We start from the raw sequence: 24,709 nt of genomic DNA on the forward strand, positions 1-24,709 counted from the left end.
AGGATCCACAAACCGGAGCTCAGACACAAGATGCCGCCGTTCCCACCAGCTCACCTGCAGTGCTCCACGGCTCTCGGGAACAGGCACTACCAGGAGCAGAACAACTGCATTTTGTTGTGCTACACGAGCCTTTGTTTCGGGGAATTTGGCAAGAGAGCAAAAACCAAACACGAGCAGAACATGAACTGCAGTGGCTTGTCTTATCATAGCTGAGAAAAGTCCCTCACAGAATTTATCAATACAGAAAACAAGAAGGTAGTTTTCCTTCACTGCTAATATTCTATGGGAAGTGTTTCTCAACAGCAGGCAATCTCGCTGAAAAAACACCTATTTTCCCTGTTGTCTACATTTGAAATTATAGAAGACAGTGGAGCCAAGAATTAAAATTAAACTAATATTAATAGGGAAATGAATGTATGTTTGAGGACAAGGTCTAGAGTAACAGCAAGTTTTATCAGTCTGTGAGTCAGTGATTCTAAAAATACCTACACATCAGTCGCACAGAACTCTTTCAAATCACCTAATATGCTGTTTGTTTGCTGCTTTGACTCATACCAGATTTTTCTCAGGGTTTGGGTTTTTTTATTGTAAGCTTAGAAATAAAAAAAAAAATAAAAAAGGAAGACAAAAAAAAAAAAAGTAGCAGTATAGCAACCCAGAATCTTATTTTTCAACATTAACATGTGAATCTTTCCTATTTAACAGGAGCTATCGCCTGAACATGAAGTTAGAAAGAAATATTCTTGAACCTGTTGTAGCAACTCAGCACACCACAAAGTGACTCTCTGGTTACTCAGTTTGTGCATTTCATAACAGTACACACCTACCTCCTTTTTCTAATATTTGTAACAGAGCAACAGACAAAAACATTTCTATAAAATATGAAAGTGTAGGTTTACAGCAACAAAAAAAAATGACAAAACCTGCTTACTGCTGAACTTCGCAAGATTTCATGGCAACAAAGTGCCTTTTAATAATAACTAAAGGAAAAGGTTTTCCAACTACTTTGCAGTACCATATCAAACTCTGAATGTACAGATTATTTGCATTTATATCAGCTACTTTATCCTGACTATTTTTAAAAGGAGTATTGAATTCAGCCACATCATTCAAAACTAACTTATTTCCCTAGGCCAACAACAAAAATTGAGTATTGATCTTGACAACTGCTCCTTTCTCCAGGAGCTAAATCACAGCCTCCTGCTGAATAACCAAATCACTACCAGCTTATCCTAAGAGAGAGATGGCATGTGATCCCTGGGAGATTTTTCATGAAGACAAATCTCCTATTAGCATAAGCTTGTTCTATGAAGAATCATTGTCACACTTTTCTTGGGGGGGGGGGGGGGGGGGCGGGGCAGGGGGGGAGATTACAGGGTTTCTCAGCGCTTTTGCTCCCCATCCTATTCCTTACCAAGCAATTCCTCTGTCAGACTGGAAAGTTTCTTGCTTCCAAGCCTCAAGGTCACAAAACCCTCCTCACAAGTCACCTGCTGGCACCATCCACATCCAAAATGGCAGAGAAGCTAACATTCAAGACAGTGTTTTAACCAGGTCTAAATATTATTTTTAAACGAAGTCTTATTTCTGTCCCATTATTAATATTCATGTAAATGTTACTTTTTGGCCTTGCGTTTCATGCCAGTTCGTCCCACTAGAAGGGCCACACTTTTCAGATGTGGTTCCCCCCTCCAACAATAACCTCATTTGCAAGATATCGCCTTCTCTTTCCCATCCACCAGAGGAAAAAAGGACTTTTCCACTATTCTCCCTTTCTGCGGCAACTTTGGAAAGGAAAATAAGCAGAACAGTATGTAAGTAATAGTATATAAGGAATAGTAAATAAGCAGAGAGAAGAAAAGAAGCCCCAAGCTTCCCAAATCACAGCTTTTCCAAAGCGCACACTTTTCAATGAAGCCCACAAAACAAGGATTTTAAAGAGCTCTGTTTAACTATTGAGGATGGCTAAAAAACCCCACACTCGGAGGACCAGTGCTGAACCACCAGGCACTACTGGGAACAGTGTTCAAACAGATTATTCTGATCCTCTTATCTTCCTTATTATTCTGGGGGGAAAGAGTAATATTTTTTTATCTTCCTTTCCTTTAACCACCCCTCAGCCCTGTGTCTGGTGTTAACCTTAAGCAGTCTCACTTCTCCCCGTGCCCTACTGAGCCACTCTTCCCTCTGACTGACAGTTCACTGGTTTATGCCTCAAGGTCTTTTAATCTTCTCCTATCCCAAGTCACTACCTATCACAGTCGATGGAAAAAAAAAAAAAATCCAACAAAACAAAAGACCCTCAACACCAACGCCACTACAAAAGTTATTCATTTACAAAAGGCACATTTTTTTGTATTTTCTGGCAGCTGGCTTTTCCTGGAAGGTGGCAAGCTGGGACTTATTTTTCAGTACAATTTCTAAAGATCAAATATAAATGAAGTGTTGTAATACGGTCCTGGAGAAAACCAAAAGCATCACCAGTGGGACAACTGATGCCCAGACAGACAGTATTTATAGAAATTTAGATATTAACCATTTTATTAAAACTTCTTTGTGCTCATTTAGAGCAAGACCTTTCATAATTAGTTTTTACGGGGGTTTATATAATGAAAAACTTGTAAGAGTCCATGTAAACAAGTTCCATTTACTCTGATCAAAAATCTGAAAATAATGAATGATCTTGATAGGAGCTGTGTCATGGTGCAATGACTTTCTAAGCTCACGCTGAGAACATTGTGGTCATGCTTTTGCTCTGATATAAGGCTGACAGACAAGAAACTCACAGCAGACAACCATAAAATTAAAAATAGGAATTTCATTGCAAAGTATGCCTAAACTGAAGGCTATCCCAGCAGTTACTCCGACTCCCTAGCACACAAGTGTGCAATGGTTACGTGAAAAGACACTAAGATTATGCAGTAAAAGGAACATTGACTTCTTGCTGTTGGAAGGTTGCAGGCATCCTCTGTTTATGGCTACACTGATTTCTTGCAATTTAAGTAAATTACTCTTCTACAGTATAGGTGATATTCTCTACTATTACTTCTGCAGTCATTTGTGTTATCTTAATTAGCAGGCCTAAGAAACACAGTGCCAACACTAAACAGTCCAGTAAAACAGCACTACTCCAGTCATCTAGTGATTACATACCAATGTGTAAGAGTTTGGTACTTCCCTCTTGCTAAGAAAAAGTAATGATCAATGAAAAGAACCAAAAATTTCACTTGACAAAGAAAGCAGCATCACTTATCCCTCAACTATTAAAAAAAACCAAAAAAAACCCAAAACACAAAACAAAACAAAAACCCCTCAGTTTTCATTGATGTAATTCATTAGGCACTCTAAGAAAAATCAAGCAAATAATGCTGGTTTCTTGGTTCAGCACATTTTTTTTAAACCTTTACTGTGGAAGTTTTGTGTAATTATCCTCAAAATAGGTTAGTTTGAAGGAGCTCCATGACATATGGAAATTGGAATAATGAGCTGTATTTTCTTGTCTATCATTTCAGTTGGCATTTTCTGGAAGTTGTGCACCTTTAGATATTGGGCAAGTCCCTCCCTGCCTTCGTGTCCATGCTTAGATCAAGATCATTACAATTTCTCCCACCCAATACCCTAAACAAGACATAAATGCCATCACCATCAATCTCAACGAGCTCTGTATGACAACTAACATTAATAGAATGACCTTCTCCAGTTACATTTTCATTAGTAAATAGGACAGACAACAGTGAGCGGCTCAGCTTAGCCAATTTGAACACATTATCAACGTCATCCTTCACGATGTCAGTCGATACCTATGCTGAGCAAGGAAACTCAGCAATTTGGGATCCAGTACAAGATACCATTAAGCCAACATCCTTTTATTTTTTATTTTTTTTTTACCCTTGAATTAAACTAAAACAAGCATTCTTTACAGGTGATACAGAAAATTTTTCAAGTTTGACTGCTGCAGAGTGTGCCTGCGAAGTCACAGTGCATGAACTACAGACCAAATCTTAGCACATCACATTTCCATATGTAAATGCATAGTCCCAGGCCCAGCCTGCAGTTGTTTCTGCTGAGAGTTAGAGAATTTGACCATGCTAGTGAGAGGAAAGCCAAAAGATGTAATGTAATGAGTAAGTAATGGAGCACGCACCAATTTCCCAAATAAGCCAGGACATCATCCATATCACCTCACGCTTCCCGCCCAGTTGCAGAAAAGCCTCCAAACATCTGTCTTCTACCAATGGATGGGTACTGGATCTAGCAAACACCTCCACGCCAAATTCTCATGCTCAGATATTTTTTTTTAACCAATTCTTCTCAAAGAGACACTAAACATTCACTGCTTTAGAACTTGTATAGTAAAGGCAAGGCAGTAAGGATGTGCTCCCCTGCCCTGCAATGCACTCAGCCTGCCAGGCTTCCTCCCTTGGTGGAGGAAGAGGAGGATGCTGGGGTTGCTCACGCTGTGACAGTGGGTGAGGAACGTGAAGAGTGCACAGATTAATCCCATCCCAGGGTGGCATTTGGCTGTTCTTCATGCATTCTTCACACTTCAGATGTGCTAGTGGGTCAGAAAGAATAACTGGAACCAGAAAGCTTTTGTATAGGCTTTTCACCACTTAAATCCACTTGCTGTGAACCACTAATTTGTGGGGAGGGAAGGAAGGTTGTAGAAAAAGGAGAGGAGCCTTTTAGTCTCTGTCCTTTGTTCATACTGCAGTAAGGACCTTACAAAAATTACAAAAATGCAAACCCTGAGAAGACAGTTGTGCAGTAGGAAAAAAAAAACCTACTAGGTAGAAAACTGCTTTGTTCATCCCCTTGCAAGGCACAGAGCTTGATTTCCCTTAATGGGTAATGATTAATGTATGACAACAGGATGAACAGCCAATACGTCTGAAACATGAGGAACACGATCCTTCAGTTTTTTTCTGGGAAGGCCAATATTGGCTTGGAAAGAAGATAAGAGTTTTCCTGCCCCTGGATGAAAATTGGTATTTTCCAATATGAAAGACAAAGGGAAGATGCTGCACAGTGTTTGAACAGGTTTCTTTGTCAGAAGCAAGGAGAAGAATCAGTTCCATCAAACGGAATACAAAAACATATTGTAAAAATTAAATGCTTCCTGCTTCACCACACTGCACTCATAAATTGATAGCACAATCAATTTGTTAATAACCCATGCTGAATGATTACCCAAGAACACCACCTATTTTGTTATGCTTTTATAGGGTGAAAATTTTATAATAGGCTAGTCTTAAAAATAATTTGCCTACTGGAGAATTGGTTGGAAAACTCTCACCTGCTTGCCCATTTCAACAGAAAGCAGCCATACACTGTAGCAGAAAGTCTGGGAAATAGACTATGTGCATAAACCAACAGTTTCTTCAACACTTGCCTATGGAAGAAAAACTTAAATACTCCAGGATATATCAGAATTCATAACATCAGTTCAGACCACTGATGAAGCACTTCTACAATAAGGTTGCATGAAGGACCATTTGTTGGTATGTCAGCAAGTGAACCAAAGCTGCCGTGCTGTGTTAGGAAGCAGGAGAAACCCTACCTGCGCACTTTGTTCTTGTGGTGAGTGGTGGTCCAGGGGGTCCTGTGCCTCCTTCTCCAGGGCGAGTGAGCAGCACTCTGATCTCATACTCCACATCAGGATCCAAATGCCACAGTTTGTAATTAGGAGAGTCTACAATGTGTGTTTCCGCCCAGTTCCCGGTGGTCGTCCGGTACTCCACCTCTTTCAGTATGATAGGCCCATCTCCAATGATGGAGTTGGCATTGGGTTTGATCCACAGGTACGTGGCTCCGACAGCCAGCAGCTCAGGAGGGGCAATAGGAGTCGGGGGCTCTGTAGACAAAAAGAAATCATGAGACGCTTGAGACAATCCTGTCAAAAGGTTCACATTTTGGCTATGTATGTATAGCAAGGCTGTTCCAAAATCTCTTGTAACACAGGCACAGTTTCTCCTGTTATTTACCAAATCTTTCATAAGAATTTAATCTGTTACTGAAAAGAATGTGACTTTTTTTTTTTTTTTGCGTTAAAAATTCAGCCTTCTTACACTGGGAGCAGTATTACCAATGCAGAAACACCTGCGAAAATACACTAACCACAGAGCAACTCCCATTTAAAATAAAACATAAAAACCACTTTTAAAAGATCGGAAGGTTTGTACTTATTCCCTCCTTTAAGCATATGAGCAATAGCACTCAATATAATATTGGAGGGTGCTGGTAGCAGGGGAGAAATCTTAAATAAAGAGGACTGAGCGCACTTAGCCTGTACCATTTATAAAAAGGCTCCAGTACAACAGCCCTTCCTCTGTCCTGACGCAGCAGACTATCACCAGCACCGATCATGGTCCTGTGGTTCAGCCAACATGTAATGCTTAACATGATACCATCAGCAATGAGTAGAAAACTCAAATCACTTGCTCATTCTGTGATTTTACCAAGCAAAATAAAGGTTAAAATCAGGATACAGTTTTTAATCAAAGCACCAGCTCTGTGTCTGAGAAAATACGAGCAAATTTAAACACTAGGGGATCTTCCCATGGTCAATGATATCAGTAGTCAGGATACCGCTAGAATTGAGTATAAGCAGGGCTCCTGGTAGCTAAGAACTAAGAAAAACTCCAAGGCAACAGTAAATCAACACCTCCTGTCAGGTTTGATTGCAAAGTTTGCTTAACTTCATGAGCAGTGGTACTCAAGCAAAGTCTGCATGAGACTTGCCTGCATGTCTGAAAAGCATCATGAGGATGCAGGAACCTGGCTGCTGCATATCACCTCTGTGATAAAAAGAAAAGCAAGGCAATAAAAGACATCTCAGCAGCACCTTTGATGAAAGCTACAAAAAAAATCCACAGGGCTCTGGCTGCCTGCCTGATTTTCATATTTTTTTTCCCCCTCTCTGTCAGTGTAAAAATAACACTTGCATATTGGAAACCGCATGAATAGTGTATGCTTTGTGATTTTGAAAACCTGAGCTGAACTGTGCAAGATTATGAGCAATTTCTTTAATCTCATCTAGCTTTCCCTCTGTCACACTCTAATGGGGTTTGCACTCAGCCCAGAGGACACAAACTCTATTCTCTTGTGAAAATCAGGTGACAAAAAGGATATCTCTTGTCTCAGAAAAAGAAACCTATAAATGTTACAGCATGACATTAATTTTAGAGTTCTGTGGGAGTTATTCTAAACGCCTCTTAAATGTGATTCCCCAAAGAACCCAGAGAACTGGGAGAATCCAGGACCCACAAAAATGTGGAAGAAACGAGTCTGAGCACCACATGATGGGAAGAAAATGGGACTTTCCCCTCAGGAGAAGTCTTGCAGGTTAACACCTGCTCAGTGAAGAGAAACAAATGCACAGAAACCATTATTATACAAAATGATCAACTGAAATGTTACATAAATTATTTTCCACTGGATAACTAATTACAACAAACCATTGCTATCTCCTTCAGATTGACTGCAGTAGTTGCAAATTGTACCTCTGGAAAAAAAAAAGGCAATATGAATTGTAATTGCAGCAAGTATCCAACATGAACAAAAACTAGTGTCACGAGCTAAGATTTTTGTGGAATGATTGTTTCTGCTTTTATTTTGCACTGTTCCCCCAACTCCTGCCGGAATCTTTTTCTGCTATGAAACATCAGGCTGATTAGGTTCTGACTTAGGTTATTTCTCCAAGAAAATTGTTTTCAATAAATGCATGTAGATATATTTCCATTCAAAAACAACTTATTATAAATCACGAACAGTTTATTACTCGTTTATTGGTGCAAGACAATTAAAAGATAGACTTAGTGATTTTTATTCCCTATGCAAAAATGACATCTTACAAGTCACATCATAGTTGAAGACAAATGAAATATTAAACTCCATTCTCCTGGACTGTAGACTTCAACGGCAACATGATCCAGGTTACTTTGGGATTTGATTGCAAGTTAGAAGAGATTTATGGGACTGAAATTAATTGAGCAGTTTGCCCTGCTAAATAGACATGAAAGTCTCATCTAGCAAGTTTAGACACTAATACTGCCAAACAGATTTAAATTAAGATGACGCCCAGCTTTACTGTCGTCTGTATTTTAGGCCAAAACTAAACATTCCCCCATCAAAAACAAAAATGTGATGGTGGTTTTCCATTTTTCCCTACCTGTTAATTCTCCCTTTTCGAGGTTCAGTCCCACCTCACTGAAAATAATGGGCAATACTGGCACCAACTAGAGAAGAAGGATTTTTTTTTTTAATATCCCTCTGTGTCAAATTACTGCAAGTGATCTATAAAAAGTTACCCGTTATTTAGCAAAACTGGCACATAAATAAAGACTGGTTTTTGCCCTTTGCAACTAAACGCGCTTGTCAGTTACAGATGACCAGCCTGATGTTATGAGCTCACTATTTTAATTAAAATCTCGATGTGACCTTGATTAAATAAACATGGTGACAGATTGGCCTTGTACATGTGTAATTGTGATCAACCACATTTTAAGCCCCATTTGATCCAGACAGTATTTTATATCGCGAGCTTTGTCTAGCCTGTTGCACGCTTTCAGCCTTTCTCGCTCCTCCTCCAGGTGCAGAGGAGAAAGCCACAGGCTCCCCAGCAACGAGGACATCTGAACTGGACTGGGGCGACTGGAACAATACCTAGCCTGAATCCCAGCATGAGGAAGGACACAGAAAAATGTAGTTCCTGGGTGCCCTCTTTCAAGGAAACAAAAGACCTATGTAGTACAAGCTAAAAAAAAAATAATTACTGAACACTAGCACATTTTATTGTATGTGCAAAGCAGGTCCAGCTGTGCAGACACAAAGGGAGTTTGGGGTGTGCTTTTCTCCTCCTGTTAGAAGACGAAGTAATAGCTGTGTTCTAGAGCTGAGAAGGCTGAACTCTGTTTGGGCTTTAAAAGGACAGAAAATTTGGTCATGCAAAGACTGTGAGAAAACAAAACTAACATGAAGGACCAAAAAAGACCAAACAGAATCATAGACTATCTCGAGTTGGAAGGGACCCGTATGGATCATTGAGTCTAACTCGCTGCTCCTCACAGGACTACCTAAAACTAAATCATATGATTAAGAGCATTATCCAGACTCTCCTTGAACTCTGACAGGCTTGATACCATACTTCCCGTTGTGGAAAAGACACGTATTTTACTCTTTGGCAACTGCTCCTGAGTGTTTCTGCTCTACTACTGTAGTATTTCTCTATGTGATTTTCTAAGCAAGGCAATTCTAAGCAATTGTTAGATGATGGAAGAAAAATGGGCTCCATGAATCCTTCAGATGTAAGTGGGAAGACTTAAAAATAAGAGAAAAATCCCCAACAGCTGTTATCACTGTCTTCTGTGAAATAATCCATAAGAAAAAGCCATTATAGAAAATATAATCTTAAAACAGTTGAATAAACCTCTTAAGCTATGGATTTTATATCAATAAAACTTGGATTTTTCTGAAAATTCCTTCCACGTTCATAACCAGACCGCCTGATATGAGATACTGCCAAGGTGTCCATGAACTCCCATTTGCCTGTGATGGCCTATGGACGGGTTTAGACAAAAAGAGCCCGTAATGCTACAAACCACTAGTATATCACAAAGTTCAACAATTCTGTTTCGGAGGTGCTGACCTGCACCCTTATTTTGTTACCAAACAATCATGCTAAGGCATGAAACTCCTAACGTGACTCTCTCAAACAGCAAAATAAACTCTTAACTTCGAACTCAAGAGAATCAGAAAACAGAACCAGAGAGGGGACCCAGAAAAGACTGACAAGCCTGTACAACAGGAGAAGTAAAGCGGGTTTGTATCTGGCTGGGCCACCCAGCCCGCACCTTCCACACTACCTGATGACCCCGTAAGCCCTTCCGAAACATCAGCTGTGCATGCCCCCCACACAGCCAGCAGGGAGACAGCTGCAACGCACACAGCCCCCTTGTACTTTCTCACATGCCTATGACATACAGCACAGGTTCTAAAAATAAGATCACAAGAGACAGTGTTTTTTATTCTTTGGGGTTGAAGAGATGGGAATGGGAGCTGCTATCAAAAGACATTTGCCTGACAAGGAGGATCTGCATTTTCAAACAAGATACTGCTTATCCCCGCACCCCCCCCCCCCCCCCCCAATGGGAATTGTAAGCTTCTCTCACAGCATCCTATATAAGCAGCTGTGGACTGTGCTTGCCAAATGGGTAAGGGTGGGACTGGGAGGCAAAGAAACCAAATTCCAAGCTTCTTAGAACTTTTTAAAGCCAAAAAAATACAGAACAAAACATATGTGTATAGCTTTCTACCCAACAGCCGCAGACTGTTACAGTTTGAAAGCTATTGAGAACACAGGTACTTAAATTTGCATTAAAAAAGCATACAAAGCTGTTGTAAGAAAAAACCTTGCAATTATGTTAAAATGCTTTTGTTCTTATTTTTTGCCCCTCCATCCTTTAGGCAGAATCTGTCACCTTTGCACAACTGTTTTGCACACCTTATTGCTGGATATTAGAGATTCACCACGCTGTCAGAGCAGCATCCATGAGCACCCTGTCTAGTTTTACAGCACAGCAATAAGCAGTCTGAGCTCTGAACAACGGTATTTATATTGGCATTGCTTATTAGCACACTTCCTACTACTGTAATAAACACAACAGCTGATTTTTTCCTCAGTGATTGTCCAAACTTTCACTTCCATTTATGCACAAAGAAATGGCACAATTATTTTATAATACTTAGCATGAGACTACTTCACTGTGCTGACACTGTACTAATAGTTTTTCTGTCTGAAGGAGAGACATTCAGATCTGTCTCTCAGTAATGTAACAGGCTGACAGCAGTGGCACATGTCAGCAGTGCTGGAAGAGTGTGGCAGTGGCATTAATAAAGTGATTCATTAATTCACCTGGATGGGTAAATTGCACCAGCAAACAATATAGTCTGTCTACTCCCAAAGAAAAGTGCCCAGAACCCATTTTGAAATCAACAATTTTGAATACTTAATTAAAGGCAAAATCCAGGAAGGTGAGAGAAGAGTAAGATACAGGACTTCTACAGCCTATAGAACAAGTGACAATGGTTTCACAGGTGCAAAAGCCCTTACTGTCACATTTGCATCCGATTAATGAAACAGAATGGTCCCAGCTGGCAAACATCACCCTTACAAGGCGAAGTTTAACCTTTTGCCCTCCATGAGCATTCCCATACTATCTGATGCAGCCCTGTGGATATGCAGGTCACTTCTTGCCCCTGTTGAGGTCAACACTGCATTCATCCTTATGAAACATCAGCCACAGGACGCTTATGTGCTTAGTAATCAAAAACTGATAGACAAAAATAGAAATTTACCCTTTTAGCTTGTGGCAGGTTGGCTATTCAGCTAAAGAGCTAGGATGTTAGAGCAGTAAGGGGGGGGGGGGGCGGGGGCAGGGCTGCGTTGAGGCTCTTCTATTTTGTTCTATGCTAATCTATGGACTAGCAAATTTAGCGTCAGTACTCTCCATCTGATGCTTCTTCCCAACACAGAATTTACTAACACAGCGATAAGTGACTTTAGTAGTCTGTGATACAGCATACTCATTTGCCACTGTATACCATACACTTTTTTTTCTCCTTGTTTTTCCCTTAAGTGTTAACATTTCTGTCTACAAGGGACTCGCCATACGTTTCGCATACAAGAAGCAGGGAAGAAAATAGAAAAGATCCAGAAAGATGTGAAAGAATTGAGCAAAGTGGTCAAAGAATCGGCACCAAAGCAATGAAGAACAAGAGATGAGCAGATCTCAGGGGACAGCAATCAGTATCACCAAAGAAAACCAATGAAGCAAGAGACCAAATACTTGGCAGGATGCTTGCCTCCTGACATTCCCAAAAATTGAGAGCTGAAAGACTACAGAATTTACACCTCAAACCAGTGTAGGTGTAGCACTCGTATACAAAGGGAGAATTTGCTGCAGCTTGATAAAAATGAGGAATAAATATTCCATATGTATTTTCCCCTTAAGAAACTGGAAATGTTCCTTGGTGATTTGAATACATATAGTCTAAATTAAGCAACTTGGCTGTCTAGGTTTTAAGAGGAGAACACAGCAATGCTTACAGGAGTTACTATAAAGCAGTAGAAAACCTCCTAATAATTTTCTAAAAGCACTGCAATCACCACGCAAGAGAGCTGGAACAAACCCTGGTTGAAGAAAGCTCATCTGTATTAGTGTCATCTTATCAAACAAAAATATACGTCACCCTGAGACCAGGAAAAGTTGGTACAGGCCCACTGCCTCCTAACAACTCTTCTAATTGTGTTATAGGTTGAAAGAGAGGGGCAACCACTACCAAGTGGGAATTAAAGTAGCATACTATTTCATTAACATTTTGCACTATTTGTGGCTCAGAAGCTTAGCCCAAATCCCACCAGAGCCTCAGAGGATGCTTTCATTCTCTACTAAAGAAGAAAATAGCATTGGATTAGTTGAACAGTATCTCATTTCCCAGCGTAAATTAAGTGAATTAGATGGAAGACTCTGTGCTCTAATTGTAAAGCTTATTACAAGAACTCACATAGATTAGAACTGAATGCTTCCCTTTGAGTCATCATTTGTACTATAAAAGAGGAAAGAAAGGTGACTATGGTGACTGTAGACTCTCCAGTAGCTCCCTAATGGCCCCGTATCGATGTGTAGGACTCTCCATTACCACAGCAAAACACTTCACAAGCCTTGTGCACTGAGAACGCCGGAAGGCAACCTTTCTGCCACGGACTGGAGTGCTCCCCTGCACACTGCAGAGGCAGTCTCTGTAGGTGATCTCTGAGAATGACAAGCTCCCCAGGGCTGGAAATCATGGACAATTAACTCCCATTTTTGAAGCGCATGTCATTTCCTGAGGTTTTTGACTGCAAAATAACAACAAAAAGGCATCATGAACAAAAGCAGTAGTATGCTTCTTGTTGCTTATGGAATGAGACATCGTTTTGGAATGTCATTCTGTTTACAGAGATCTTTCATGAACCACGAAAGGCCCAACAGACTTTTGTGCTTTAAGAAGTTAGGCACCCATGAGCTGATCACAAATTCCCTGACTTTTATTATACAGCTTCTATATGTTCAAGCCTGTACTAGTGATCTTTATAGCCAATGGAGAGAAATAGACTCACCTTAAGGTACTTAGGGTATCTAAGACAAATAAAATTAAATGCCCCCTGATCCCCTCCTCTTTTGACTAATATTAAAATGTAGGTGAGATGCATTTTAGCTCCTTACTCTCATTTTCTCAGCGCCTGGCCTTCAGTGTGAAAGGCAGTGAGGTATCAGACCAATTAGTCTACTAAGCAAGCTGTGCAAAGAGCTGCTCAGCAAGAAAAAATACTGAGTACCTGTACACTCTCTGAATGCTCTCTGAATGCCTTCATTCAGGGTGGCAGAACTCAGGTGCTGCAGTCTAAAGCCATCACATGAAGATAAATGATTATGCTTTTCTCTGGAAAAGTTGAGCACAACTCACTTGCCTTTTATATATGCAGCCAGAGCAGGCACTGGTGACAGTGATGCCCTTTGATTTAATAATTTAATACTTAAAGCGCTTGTCAAAGAAAGAATTTCATTCTCTTGCTAAGGCTGTTCTGAGGCTGGAGCATCTTAGCCACATCTGTCGAGACTCCGTCACACACAAAAAAAAGGTTCAGTTTTCATTTGACCAAACCCCAGTAAAAATAAAAGAATCATGACTTTGTCTAGCCAGCATCTAACTGCTCCATTTTGCTTCTCCAGGAGCATGTCCAGCATGCTCAAACCAAGTCCTGTTCTCCAAACTCATTCTTGATATATTTTCCTTGTACAAAAACCAGTAATTTTTTTTTCCACTTCCCTCATTTCTTGGAACTTGCCCTTAATGATAGACACATCAGATATGTGCGGACTAACATTTTGTATTAGTCTTGAAATGAGCTGTGAAGAAAACTAAGTTAGGGTTTAACATAAGAACATACCTGAATACAGCAATTACAAAAATATCACAAAGTATGAGAACTAAGCATCACCTCTCCTTCAACAAGGGAGATTAAAATATTAGAGCTTTCCAGAAGCTCTGGTGAAAACATACTGATTTCTCCACCACAAACTGCTGCAACTGTGTATGCACCAACAGGCATTCAAGTTACAGGTTACTTGTGAACTCGTGTCTCAGCGCTCTCTTTCCCCCTCACGAGAAACCACAGGGTTACTATACACTGTGCACACGTACACTCTGCACTGCTTCCTTTAACAGCTAATCCTGCAACACTACAATTGGAAACATCGTTTCTTTCTTACGGCTCCACCAACTCTGTACAGAGATATGGAAAAGTGCATCCACTTCTTATCAAAAGGAAGGTCCCCCTCCACCAGGCAGTAGCCAGGGCCAGCTTTAGCATGCTCTCGTGTTTCTAACTCCATGGACTGTTTAAGCTCATACATCATGTGTTACTAAATCTGTTTCAGCTTTCTGCATGAACAAGCTGCTAATCTTCCATGGGGACTGGAAATGTAAACTCAACAAGCACCAAAAAAAAAAGTAGAAAGGAAGGAATAAACACATAAACCATGAAACATGTAATTTCAGGTCAACTCAAGTTCAAGCAGCTTCATCAGTTGCTATGCTACCAGCTTATGATGGTGGGAAAGGATGAAGGCAAAAAGATTTTATAGCTTCGTCTATAGCAGCTATTTAGCAACTTTTGCTTTCTGGCACATCTCCGTCTGTAGAATGAAGGATTGTTAGTCTCTAAGCTGCTGAAATGGCAAGTGACTGGAGGTATTGACTACTATGAAGCAGCATGGAATGGTTTGTCTGGATTGATTAAGTAGCTTAATCCATAGCAACCTGCTAGGTTTGCAGGAAAAGCCTGAGGCAGGATTCTTCATTTCATTTAAGGCAAAGTGGGGGATTAAACATCCCATTGCCCTTTCCCACCCTGTCCACCACCTGGAGGTGTGCAGAACAGATGAGGAGCAATAAGGAGGACTAAGGCAATAGCTGGGCTGGAGTTCAAACATGAGATACCACCGTGGCGGTAACTTGTAGACTCAACAACATCCATTCTACTGTTGCACCGCTAATACTGATCTCTCCTCTTGCAAATACATTATGTACCCAGAGCCGGGTCAGCTTAAAAAGTGAAGATACTGGTGTGCGCACACACGGTGTATTTCAAGGAACTGCTCACAGTTAATCCTCACAGCATACTGGTGAAGCAAGTACCAGTATGTTGTTTTGTAACTGTAAAGAACGATTAATGGATGGCTGTACGGCCAGAGACTGAATGTAGTCCTGTGTTCCAGCCTACAGACTTTATGACCCCCTACAAAAAAAGTGTATGCCAGACTTGACATACAAATTTAGGCTCTTTCAGCCCACAAAACAAAATGTTCTCATTTAAGCATTTATTTTCCCATGACAGATCTGTGAAAAAGTCACCACATCTGACCACGAGAAAGCAAGTAAAATCTGAAACAGTCTCTACAGAGCTGATGCTGTAATAGCACACAGCAAACGTGCCAACAGGGATCCAGGGGAACCACATCACTAAAGCAGCACCCTCAGGGTTTTTCCACCGATGCACCTGTATGATGTGAAGCAACATCAAATAAACATCCAGGCAACTAAGCCTCAGAGTGGCTGGCCACCTGAGTGCACGTTTTCTTGATATTAATCTGAGCAAGAATACCATTTATTTCTCAGTATTCATATGAAACTTGGATGAATCAGAATTGACTGATTTTAAAAAGAACTTTGCTGAGTGCCCATTTCAGGAAGTCACTCCTGACTTCACAGACTGAAATTAAATACTCGGGCACACTGTGAGGAACGCGGTTAGCACAAGGGAAGAGCAGGCTTTGTTGTTATCGCAGCTATGCTTCATCCAAATTTAAAGTTTTCTCTCTTCTTTCTCTGGGGGAAGCACAGATGTACACCCTAGGAAACCTAAAGAAGCTACCTGGATACCAATGATATTTGAATATTCCTTACACAGGTTCCAGAACATTCACAGTAATACCAACTACATAAAGTGTCCTATGGTTTACATCCAAAGCAGTACTTTTCATCCCAGAAATTCCACACAGAGATTAACCATCCTTCCACTTTTACTGACAACAAATATGCAACAAAGTGTGAAAAAAAGCCAAATTGCTGCCAGTAACTCCACATAGCTGCCAGTAACTTTTCTGCTGCCACTGTGGCCACACTGTTTACACAGCTATGTAAGCAATCTAACCATTTATTAAAATGTCAGTATGGCAAGAATCTCTGCCTCTGATGGCAAAAAAGAATCATGTCTAGCAAGATAACCATCAGAAAGAATGAGTTGAAGCACCACGACAATTTCTAGAAAGTAAAGGGATCTCTTCCACCTTTAAGTCATATGTCAGTCTCTCCAGCCAGTGTAAAATACGCACAAAAGAAGAAAGTCTGCCTGCTACACAGAGACATTCTCCCAGAACTGAACATTTATATTAATACTTCTGTATTCCAGCTGGTGGTTTGTTTGTTTTTTTTTCCTGAAAGAACAAACTTTCTAGTTCTGAATGTAACTGAAAGAGTACCTGACAGTCAACCCTAGTAACTATGCTACAACAATATGAGGATCTTTTTCAACAAATACTTTCTTTGCTTATTTCATTTTACCTTAACATAAGTTAAAGAGAGCTTTGGACCATGATCTTCACACTACTAAAATGTTACTGTTCAAAAATATCTGACATTACCTAGATATACCTAAAAGTCCTGCTAATTTAAAGACAATACAAATTACATTCAAATTGTGTTCCATCTCCTATTTCTTCTTACATTAATCACATTCATATCAAGAAAAAATAATAATTTCTTGAAGTATGGCTTGGTTTGGAACATGGGGATCCATGTGGATTGAACCCGTATGATACATGTACACTTTTAATGGTGCAGTGTACTTGCAGACAGTTGAGAAGTCTGGCTGTTGACATCACGAACTTCATGTCTGATGAAGCCCATTTTATTTCAAGAGTCTTAACCCTGTATCACAACCTTCCCTGTGAAACTAGATAGAAGAGACATTTCAAAACCTCTTTTGTGTACGAAAGAACCTATGTGTAGCCATTAAAGACGAGAGATTGAAGGCCTAAGACAGCAATCTGCAGTGGTGAACGATGAATGACATTTCTACTCATCTATTCTTAGAGCTACCAACTGGGTGAGCAGCCAATAGTAGAGAAATTACCGGGGATGGGAAGCAAGAGCTGGTAATTTCCCCAGCTGCAGCACAATGGAAAACATGTCCGAGCACAGGGAGCAATTCCCTAACCAAGAGGTCAGACCACTCCAATAAATTTAACAGCCCAGCGAAGGAAAAGCAAACGGGATGTTTCCTCTAGACTTGAAGGCCACCAGAGATCCAGGATTCTGAATTTTTTTTTTTTTTTTTTGCTGTTTTACTGTTTTTTCATAGGTCTCCCAATATTCCTAAAAACGTCTGCAGTTGGTTAAGGAATTCTTTTCTTACATACATATTGCCTGCTTGCTGTTGTGTTGCTCCTGACAGAGCTAATAAAAACAAGATCTCCTACCACCAGACAAATCTGGGAGACTATTTAGGCTTTGGATGAGCTGCAGCACAGCCTATGGAGTTTGCACTATAGAAATGAAGTGTTTTTAATGGGTCCTGTATCTGAAAACCAGTGTCAATCAACCTGGGTCCTGCACAGACAGGATCCTCCTGCATTTGAGGATTCGCAACAAACCGATTAATCTAGAGAAGAAGCTGTGTTTGATTCACGTTACGTCACGGTTTACACATATTCAACAAGACCTCAAATGAGTTTCCTTCAAAGAAAACCCATGTTATAAAACTTTATGTTCCAATGGCAGAAATGGTAGGTTAAAACATTTTATCGAGGAGCTAGCAGACAAGTTACTGTGCTACAAATCCTCCTAAAATAGAATCTGCAGATGTCCAAGCATTACCTGCATATATGACTAAGTAGACTACTAGTAGTTTCTTCATCGAAGCACACTTTTCTGACCAGAGTTTTCACCTCACAGTATATTATTACTTCCTCAACCAATGCAAATTGAACCTGGGCTTTCCTGAGAAGGTTCAGATTCGATTTGGATTTACTGATTTAATCAGCTGAGTGTTTCTTACGTAGTCTGCTCCCCTACAGGTATACATTTAGTAAGTTCCTGAGGTTCAGCATGTGCTGCAAAGGCTAAAACTATGGGGAAAGGAGGACAGGAAATCTACTAAGATACGGGAAAAACTTTTTTTAAAACAATATGAAGAATAGTACAAAGGATTCAGGTCATAATGGTCGGTCACTCTTTTGGGACAATGCATATCGAAGCTTTAATATACAATCTGCCAATTTATAATATCAGTATTCCCTAATTATGACTATCAAACAGGTCAAGGATCATCACGAAACAGCAATTCACCCATGCCTTCTGGCTGAAACAAGACCATCGGACTACTTAAACTTAAGGCAAAATCTGATTAAGCACTACACTACTGAAGAGTGGGGTTTGAGATCACTGCTGACAGAGAGGTGGATTATATGTGTTTATGTATGTACACACCTGCAGCATTTGTATTGCCATGATGTCTCTAACCTCGGGCTGATAAGCACTGTACAGTCTCTACGCCAAACAGCTCGTAACCCCGCACACATGGACAGCCAGAACACAGTGATGAGTCTCAGCCAGCGAGACAGGCTGCAATCTTTCTGCATTATCAGCCTGTTACTGGGAACTTTGTAGTCATAACAACAAAATTGAGAGATGTCAATTACCATAATAGCAAGCACATAATTAGCAGCAGCCTGAACAACATGTCATCCTGTAAAACTGAAGAATCAGCAACTGAAATGCAAAATGACCAACATGCTATTAGGTACAAAACTTTTCTTCCTACATTAGTGTTTCAAACCATGACTTGCAAAAATTATTTTTCGCCTTTGTAAGGAATGTTTATCACTTTGTAAAAGGACTGTACCTCCTAACTCAGCAGAGAAGTCATTATGTTCAATTCCATTTTTCTGTGATTTGAAGCATTGATGGATAAACAACTTCAGCAAGGAAATGCCACATAGTTTGGAAATCCAAGTTTTAAACTATACAGCTGCATCTTTCATGGTACAGCAAAATTTCAAAAGTTGATTTTCAGAGCATTTGCTACACACATAAAAATGTTAGGACACATGAGGGTTTATTTTTCTATTACTTTTTATATATGGAATTCCTGCTGATGCAGGTCAGCGGAAAAATCTTAAGCAGAGGACTCACTGTATAAGCTGTCACATACATCATCACGATTGTCTGTGTTAGTGATTTTATTGCTACATAATTAATAAGCATAGGGTCAAAATTCACCTTTACTACTGTCAGTAATTCCTGTCAGGTACCTGGCTAACGATTCTAAGACATCTCAACATGAAACAGTATTGTAGTGTTTCACTGAAACACAGAAATTGTAAGGAAGAACAGCAACTCAAAACATCTAGAAGAGTCTCACACAACTGTCTAAGAGGACCTGACCTGATTATGCGTAGTAAGGTATTCAGTTCTTCAATTTTTGTTTTATTTATTTTCTGTGTTTACAAGCAGAAACCTACACTGTCCAAATAAACTCCATGTAATACCTGATGAGATCTTTCTTCAGTTCCACAGAAAACTATTTACTGCCCAAACTTGTAAACATACATTCCCTCCTTGGAGCTCAAATAAAAATCACTAGAAGTGGATTGTTACACATAATCACAACCTTCTGGAGAGCTAAAGAAAAATATTCTATGTCAATTCTTACCTAAAATACTTGCACCAGAGAAGTCTACTGCTTGGTAAGGTTATTTAAACCAAATTCTTCTTGCTTCACTCAGAGTTTCTCTTTGCAAGGTATCCTTAAAAACAGTACAAGACCTCCTGAGTTGAAAGCAGGCAGATACAGATTACGGTGTAATTCTTGGCTTTAATGAATAGCTTCTGATCATTTCACTACCATTTGTTAACCATTCATCAGCTTAGCTCCTTGTAGATTTGCTTAATTATTTAAGAAATACAAAGATATTTTGGCTTTGTGCCTAATTCTTCTCCAGTTTATGCTGGTACAAATCCAAAATAAATTGAGTTACCACTGTGATGCAAATAAGCCAAGTTTCTGCTCTTTTGTTCCCCCGTAATCTAAAATGTTGATGATTTCTTATCCTTCGCAGGCAAGCTGATAAGAACCAGCACCAGAGGGAACTATTTTCTAACAGAATCTGTGCTGTGCCTGCTCTGAACCCATTTGTTGCTTAGTAGGACCCTGGCACAGCTCCACAGTGCAATGAACATGATTAAAAATGACTTGATGAATCTAGTCTATTGAACAGGTGGCTATAAAACAGTCTGGAGGGAGAGGAAAAACACTATCGGCTAGATAGAAATACTTTATGCTTTCTATAATCTTTTGAATGATGATGGGTCTATGGGCCTGAATACAGACAAATTTCAAGCATGCTAATTCCATTAATCAACAGCTGTCAAAAACTCTGCAACGACCAGGAGCCGAAACCTGGGGGCAAGGGAAAAGAAACCACTGCATGGCTGCCTATACTTCTCACCACAACATGAATATTTGATTAGATTCTGGGGTAATTGGAAATAGGAGATGATGAGAGTTAGTCAAGAAAGGACCCTACTCGGCAGACCCAGTCGTTGCAAGGCGGTGGAGCGAAGCCTGCACTTTCTAGGGATTTCCACTCCCTAGAAAATCCCGGGAAAAGCAGAGCCAGCAGCTCACAGACAATACAAGCAAGGCCAACTGGAGAAAAAGTGACTAGAGACAAATGACACTGCTGGGGAGCTAGTCATACTGACAGGCACACACTGACGATAACCAAAGCTGGACTCTGGGGCACAGATATAAAATAGAAGGGTTTTAAAAAGAATTGTCTGTAGATGGTTTGTTGTAAGATTTCATCTCCTTCTACAACAATACAACCTACTCCGTGGATGAGGGAGAGGCCGTGGATGGTGTCTGCCTGGGCCTTAGTAAAGCCTTTGGCACCAGCCCCCCCAGCACCCCCTGGAGAGCCCAGCTGCTCATGGTGGGGGCAGCTGCGTGGGGTGGGCCTGAGCGCAGCGGGGATGGAGTCACATCCTGCTGGTGCTGGGCACACAGCAGGTCCCCAGGGCTCAGTGCCAGGGCTGGTTCTGTATCATCATCGACAATCTAGACGAGGGGATCAAGAGCACCATCAGTATCACAGATGACATCAAGCTGAGGTGAGGCCGGCTGGGCAAGAACACCCCATGTGTCCAAGTGGCCAAGGAGGTCAACAACATCCTGGCTTGTGTCAGAAACAGCATGGCCAGCAGGGCCAGGGCAGTGCCCATCCCCCTGTGCTCGCACTGGTGCAGCTGCACCATGAAACCCTGTGTGCAGGATCGGGCCCCTCACTGCAGGGGGGACATGGAGGGGCTGGAGCGTGTCCAGGGATGGGCAGCGGGGCTGGAGGGGGGTGGCTGGGGGGGCTCAGCCTGGAGAGGAGGGGGCTCAGGGGGGAGCTGATCGTTCCCCACAACCACCTGAAAGGGTCTGTGGGCAGCGGGGGCAGTCTCTGCTCCCAGGTAACAAGCGAAAGGATGAGAGGACACGGCCTCACATTATGTCAGGGAGGTTTAGATCGGGTATTTGGAGCAAGTACCAAAAGGGTGGCCAAGCACTGGCACAGGCTGCCCAGGGAGGTGGTGGAGTCCCCATCCCTGGAGGTGTTTAAAAGATGGCACTCAGGGACAAGGTTAATGGTTGGACTTGATGATCTCAAAGGTCTTTGCTGACATAAACAATTCTATGATTCTACAAGATTACACAACACACACACACCTTTTTTTTTTAAAAAAAAAAAAAAAGATTTTAAGAAGTGTGCAATAATTTCATAAAAGGGAAGAACTGAGCTAAACCCAAACCCATCTGGATCTTCTGAACAACTAAGTAGTTGTGCATGTTGCTCATGCACAGACAGTATATACCGTAAGCAAAGCATGACAGGATTCCGTTTCCAGGAGAGCTAAAGTGATGAAATAACCAGAAAACGGTACGCTAGGACTAATGGAAGTGACACAGAACTAGTTGCAAAACTGTAACAAAACCCTCTGGAATCAGCTTCATTACAAGTGCTCTTGATTATTAAATGTGAGACAAGAAAAACAAACAATGGAAACAAATCTGATGCTTTCATCTAGCAAAATATATTTCAGACATTTTCCAGGAGCAGGCACCAGCTCTTTAATACGTTATATTACATGTATGCCTTCAACTCTGCTGCTGATCTTGACAGCTGCACTTTAATTTATTTGTGTAACTCTTATTGGAAGTTGAGTAAAATATGGAATACAGTGAGTCCACACAGTGATTTAGAGCCATTACATACACATCTGTCACAAACTGCCAGTTCGAACGTGATCTGCCGTGCAACTGGCAGGCATTCACTTCATTGTTAATAAAATCTGTGCCTATATTTTCTTGGGATCTACCAATATTCATTGCATAAAAGCAAACTGCCCTGGAACACAGACAGCAAAATTGAAATGAATTCACACAGAATGTACCAGCTTCAGCTGCAAAGATAACAGTGGTCCACTTATTCTGATATTATTGGAAATGCCTGAACTTTATCTAAGACTGTAATTCACTTTATATAAATTAAAAGTGTCTCCAAATGATACAAAGGGAAATTATAATCTAGAACTAAGATAATATACGTTACAGGGAGAAACAAGCAGTTCACACACACTTTTTTCTTTTTATAGGGTTCTTAGGAGCTCATTTGGAATTTACCGTGCATGTAAATGCCAAATGAATTTCAAGTACCGCGTTAGCTGCCAATCCATTACACAACCCCTTGCAATTTTAACTTATAACTCCTAACTGCCTGTGGCACCAGTTTTGGATCCTAGTCCTTATAGCCCATTGCTTAGTATTTAGGTGATCTTGTTATCCTGTGGAAATCGCTGCATGAACATTTCATACCACCTCCCAAATAAGGTGTGCCTATGATGGAACGTTGCCCAATGTTTTATAATGGAAACAAGAACACACAGGAGGCTACAAATAAGCTCTGTTCCACGGCAAAGGATTTCAATACCAAAATGACTTACGCCGGTAATTATTAAATTTAACCACAAGGCTTTAAGGTCCTTCTTCATGAGACATTACCACAGCAGGTAAGAGCGGGGGGAGGGGAAAAGAAAGACAACACTGCTGCCTCCTACATCTTATCTGCAGAACTGACTGGTAAAGCCTCATGATCCAGAAAGTGAACTACAACCACCGAAAGGATCAGCCCACAATGTCTTCTGCTACCCCTGCTACAGAGGCAAGTTATTTCTTTTGTTGGGAAATCCAGCACAATGTAGGAGCAGCAGTAACTGGACACTGTCCAGTAGTTCATGATCCTGAGAGGCAGGAACAAGAAATGAAGCAGGATTATAACCCTATAAATCAGGAAAGCAGACACTGGCCTGTTCAAGGTTCTGCTTGGAAAAATCCCGTGGGTTCTGGACAGAAGAGGGGTCCAAGAAATGGCTGATTTTCAAGGATCACTACAAGTCAAGTCAAAGCTCAACGCTAACTGGCTCATTCAGTTGTTACCGTTGACAACATACAACTACTGAAACTGGTTTCAAGATTCTGCAGAGCACACTCAGCTCAGAATGACGTATACAACTCCATGTCAAGAAAATGTTGGAGTTTCAGCAGTCTGCAACAGCTCAGGACTAGGAAAGAATGCTGTACCCAGTGAAGCCAGAGAAGGTTCAAAATCAGTTGTAGTTAGTTGCTGGTTGTTCCACAGACAGACTGTTAATTTTGTGCTTGCAGCGTACTAAAGATTTTAATCATCAGAAAGTCAAAATTTTCGTGGTTTTGTGTATGTGTTCATCAGAATTACTGCTATAATTTAGACTTAAATGTTTAAGCCTGTTTTCACCGCTGGCATAAACAAGGGGTTTGGTTTTTAAAGAGCTAGACTTTTAAAGATCTACCTGAAACACCTTCCAAAAGACACTTGCAAAAACTATGAGTGGGTCTCCAGCTTCTGAAAACGTTAAGATTTAAAAAAAAAAAAAAAACAACAAACACATTTCATTGCATTATTCAACTCAAGGAAACAAAAAATTTTGAGGAAGTAAAACTAGGCTGTAGCGCAGTTTGTCTTAACGTAAGGTAGGCAAAGACCTTCATTAAGCTTTAATCGTCTAAAGACGGTAGGCAATATAACAGGCCACAAAGGAAGCAGCACACAGCGTTCCCATGGCACACTGCTGCAGGTATCCAAACTTGTGCCTGTATTATTTGGCCAGAATACAATCCACAAGTTAATATCTAACTTGACCCACATGGCCTTTTCAAGTATCTTTTAAGTGCCTTTTACTTAAATTGAGTGTTACAAAACCCTTCATTTCTTTGACGCGTTATGTTCAATGCCTCCTTCACACATCTAGAAACAGCAGTATCTGGCTCTTTAATCAGTGGAATCTTTCAAAGGACCCAGGGTAACCACATGAAAGGAGCACAGGCGCATGGCAGTTGATATGTTTAAAATTTCATCTGATAAAGACTAATTACTTGGCTAGGTTCATTTACTACTGAACTGCACCCGATTCCTATCCTCAGAAATCATAGTACAGGCTTACAATTCTAAGCCTGTGAATCAAC

At 40.7% G+C, this 24,709-nt stretch overlaps 1 protein-coding gene across 2 annotated transcripts in view; it reads right to left on the reverse strand.

Moving 5' to 3' along the window:
* Positions 1-24,709, reverse strand: part of PTPRT (protein tyrosine phosphatase receptor type T) — a 454,289-nt gene that overhangs the window by 219,080 nt on the left and 210,500 nt on the right. For both annotated transcript variants that reach the window (XM_037402826.1, XM_037402825.1), the window contains exon 7: positions 5,561-5,854. In XM_037402826.1, the coding sequence (XP_037258723.1) occupies positions 5,561-5,854 (294 nt within the window). The remainder of the gene's footprint in view (positions 1-5,560; positions 5,855-24,709) is intronic.

This window comes from Falco rusticolus, chromosome 10, assembly GCF_015220075.1.
Source record: "Falco rusticolus isolate bFalRus1 chromosome 10, bFalRus1.pri, whole genome shotgun sequence".
Lineage (NCBI taxonomy): Eukaryota > Metazoa > Chordata > Aves > Falconiformes > Falconidae > Falco > Falco rusticolus.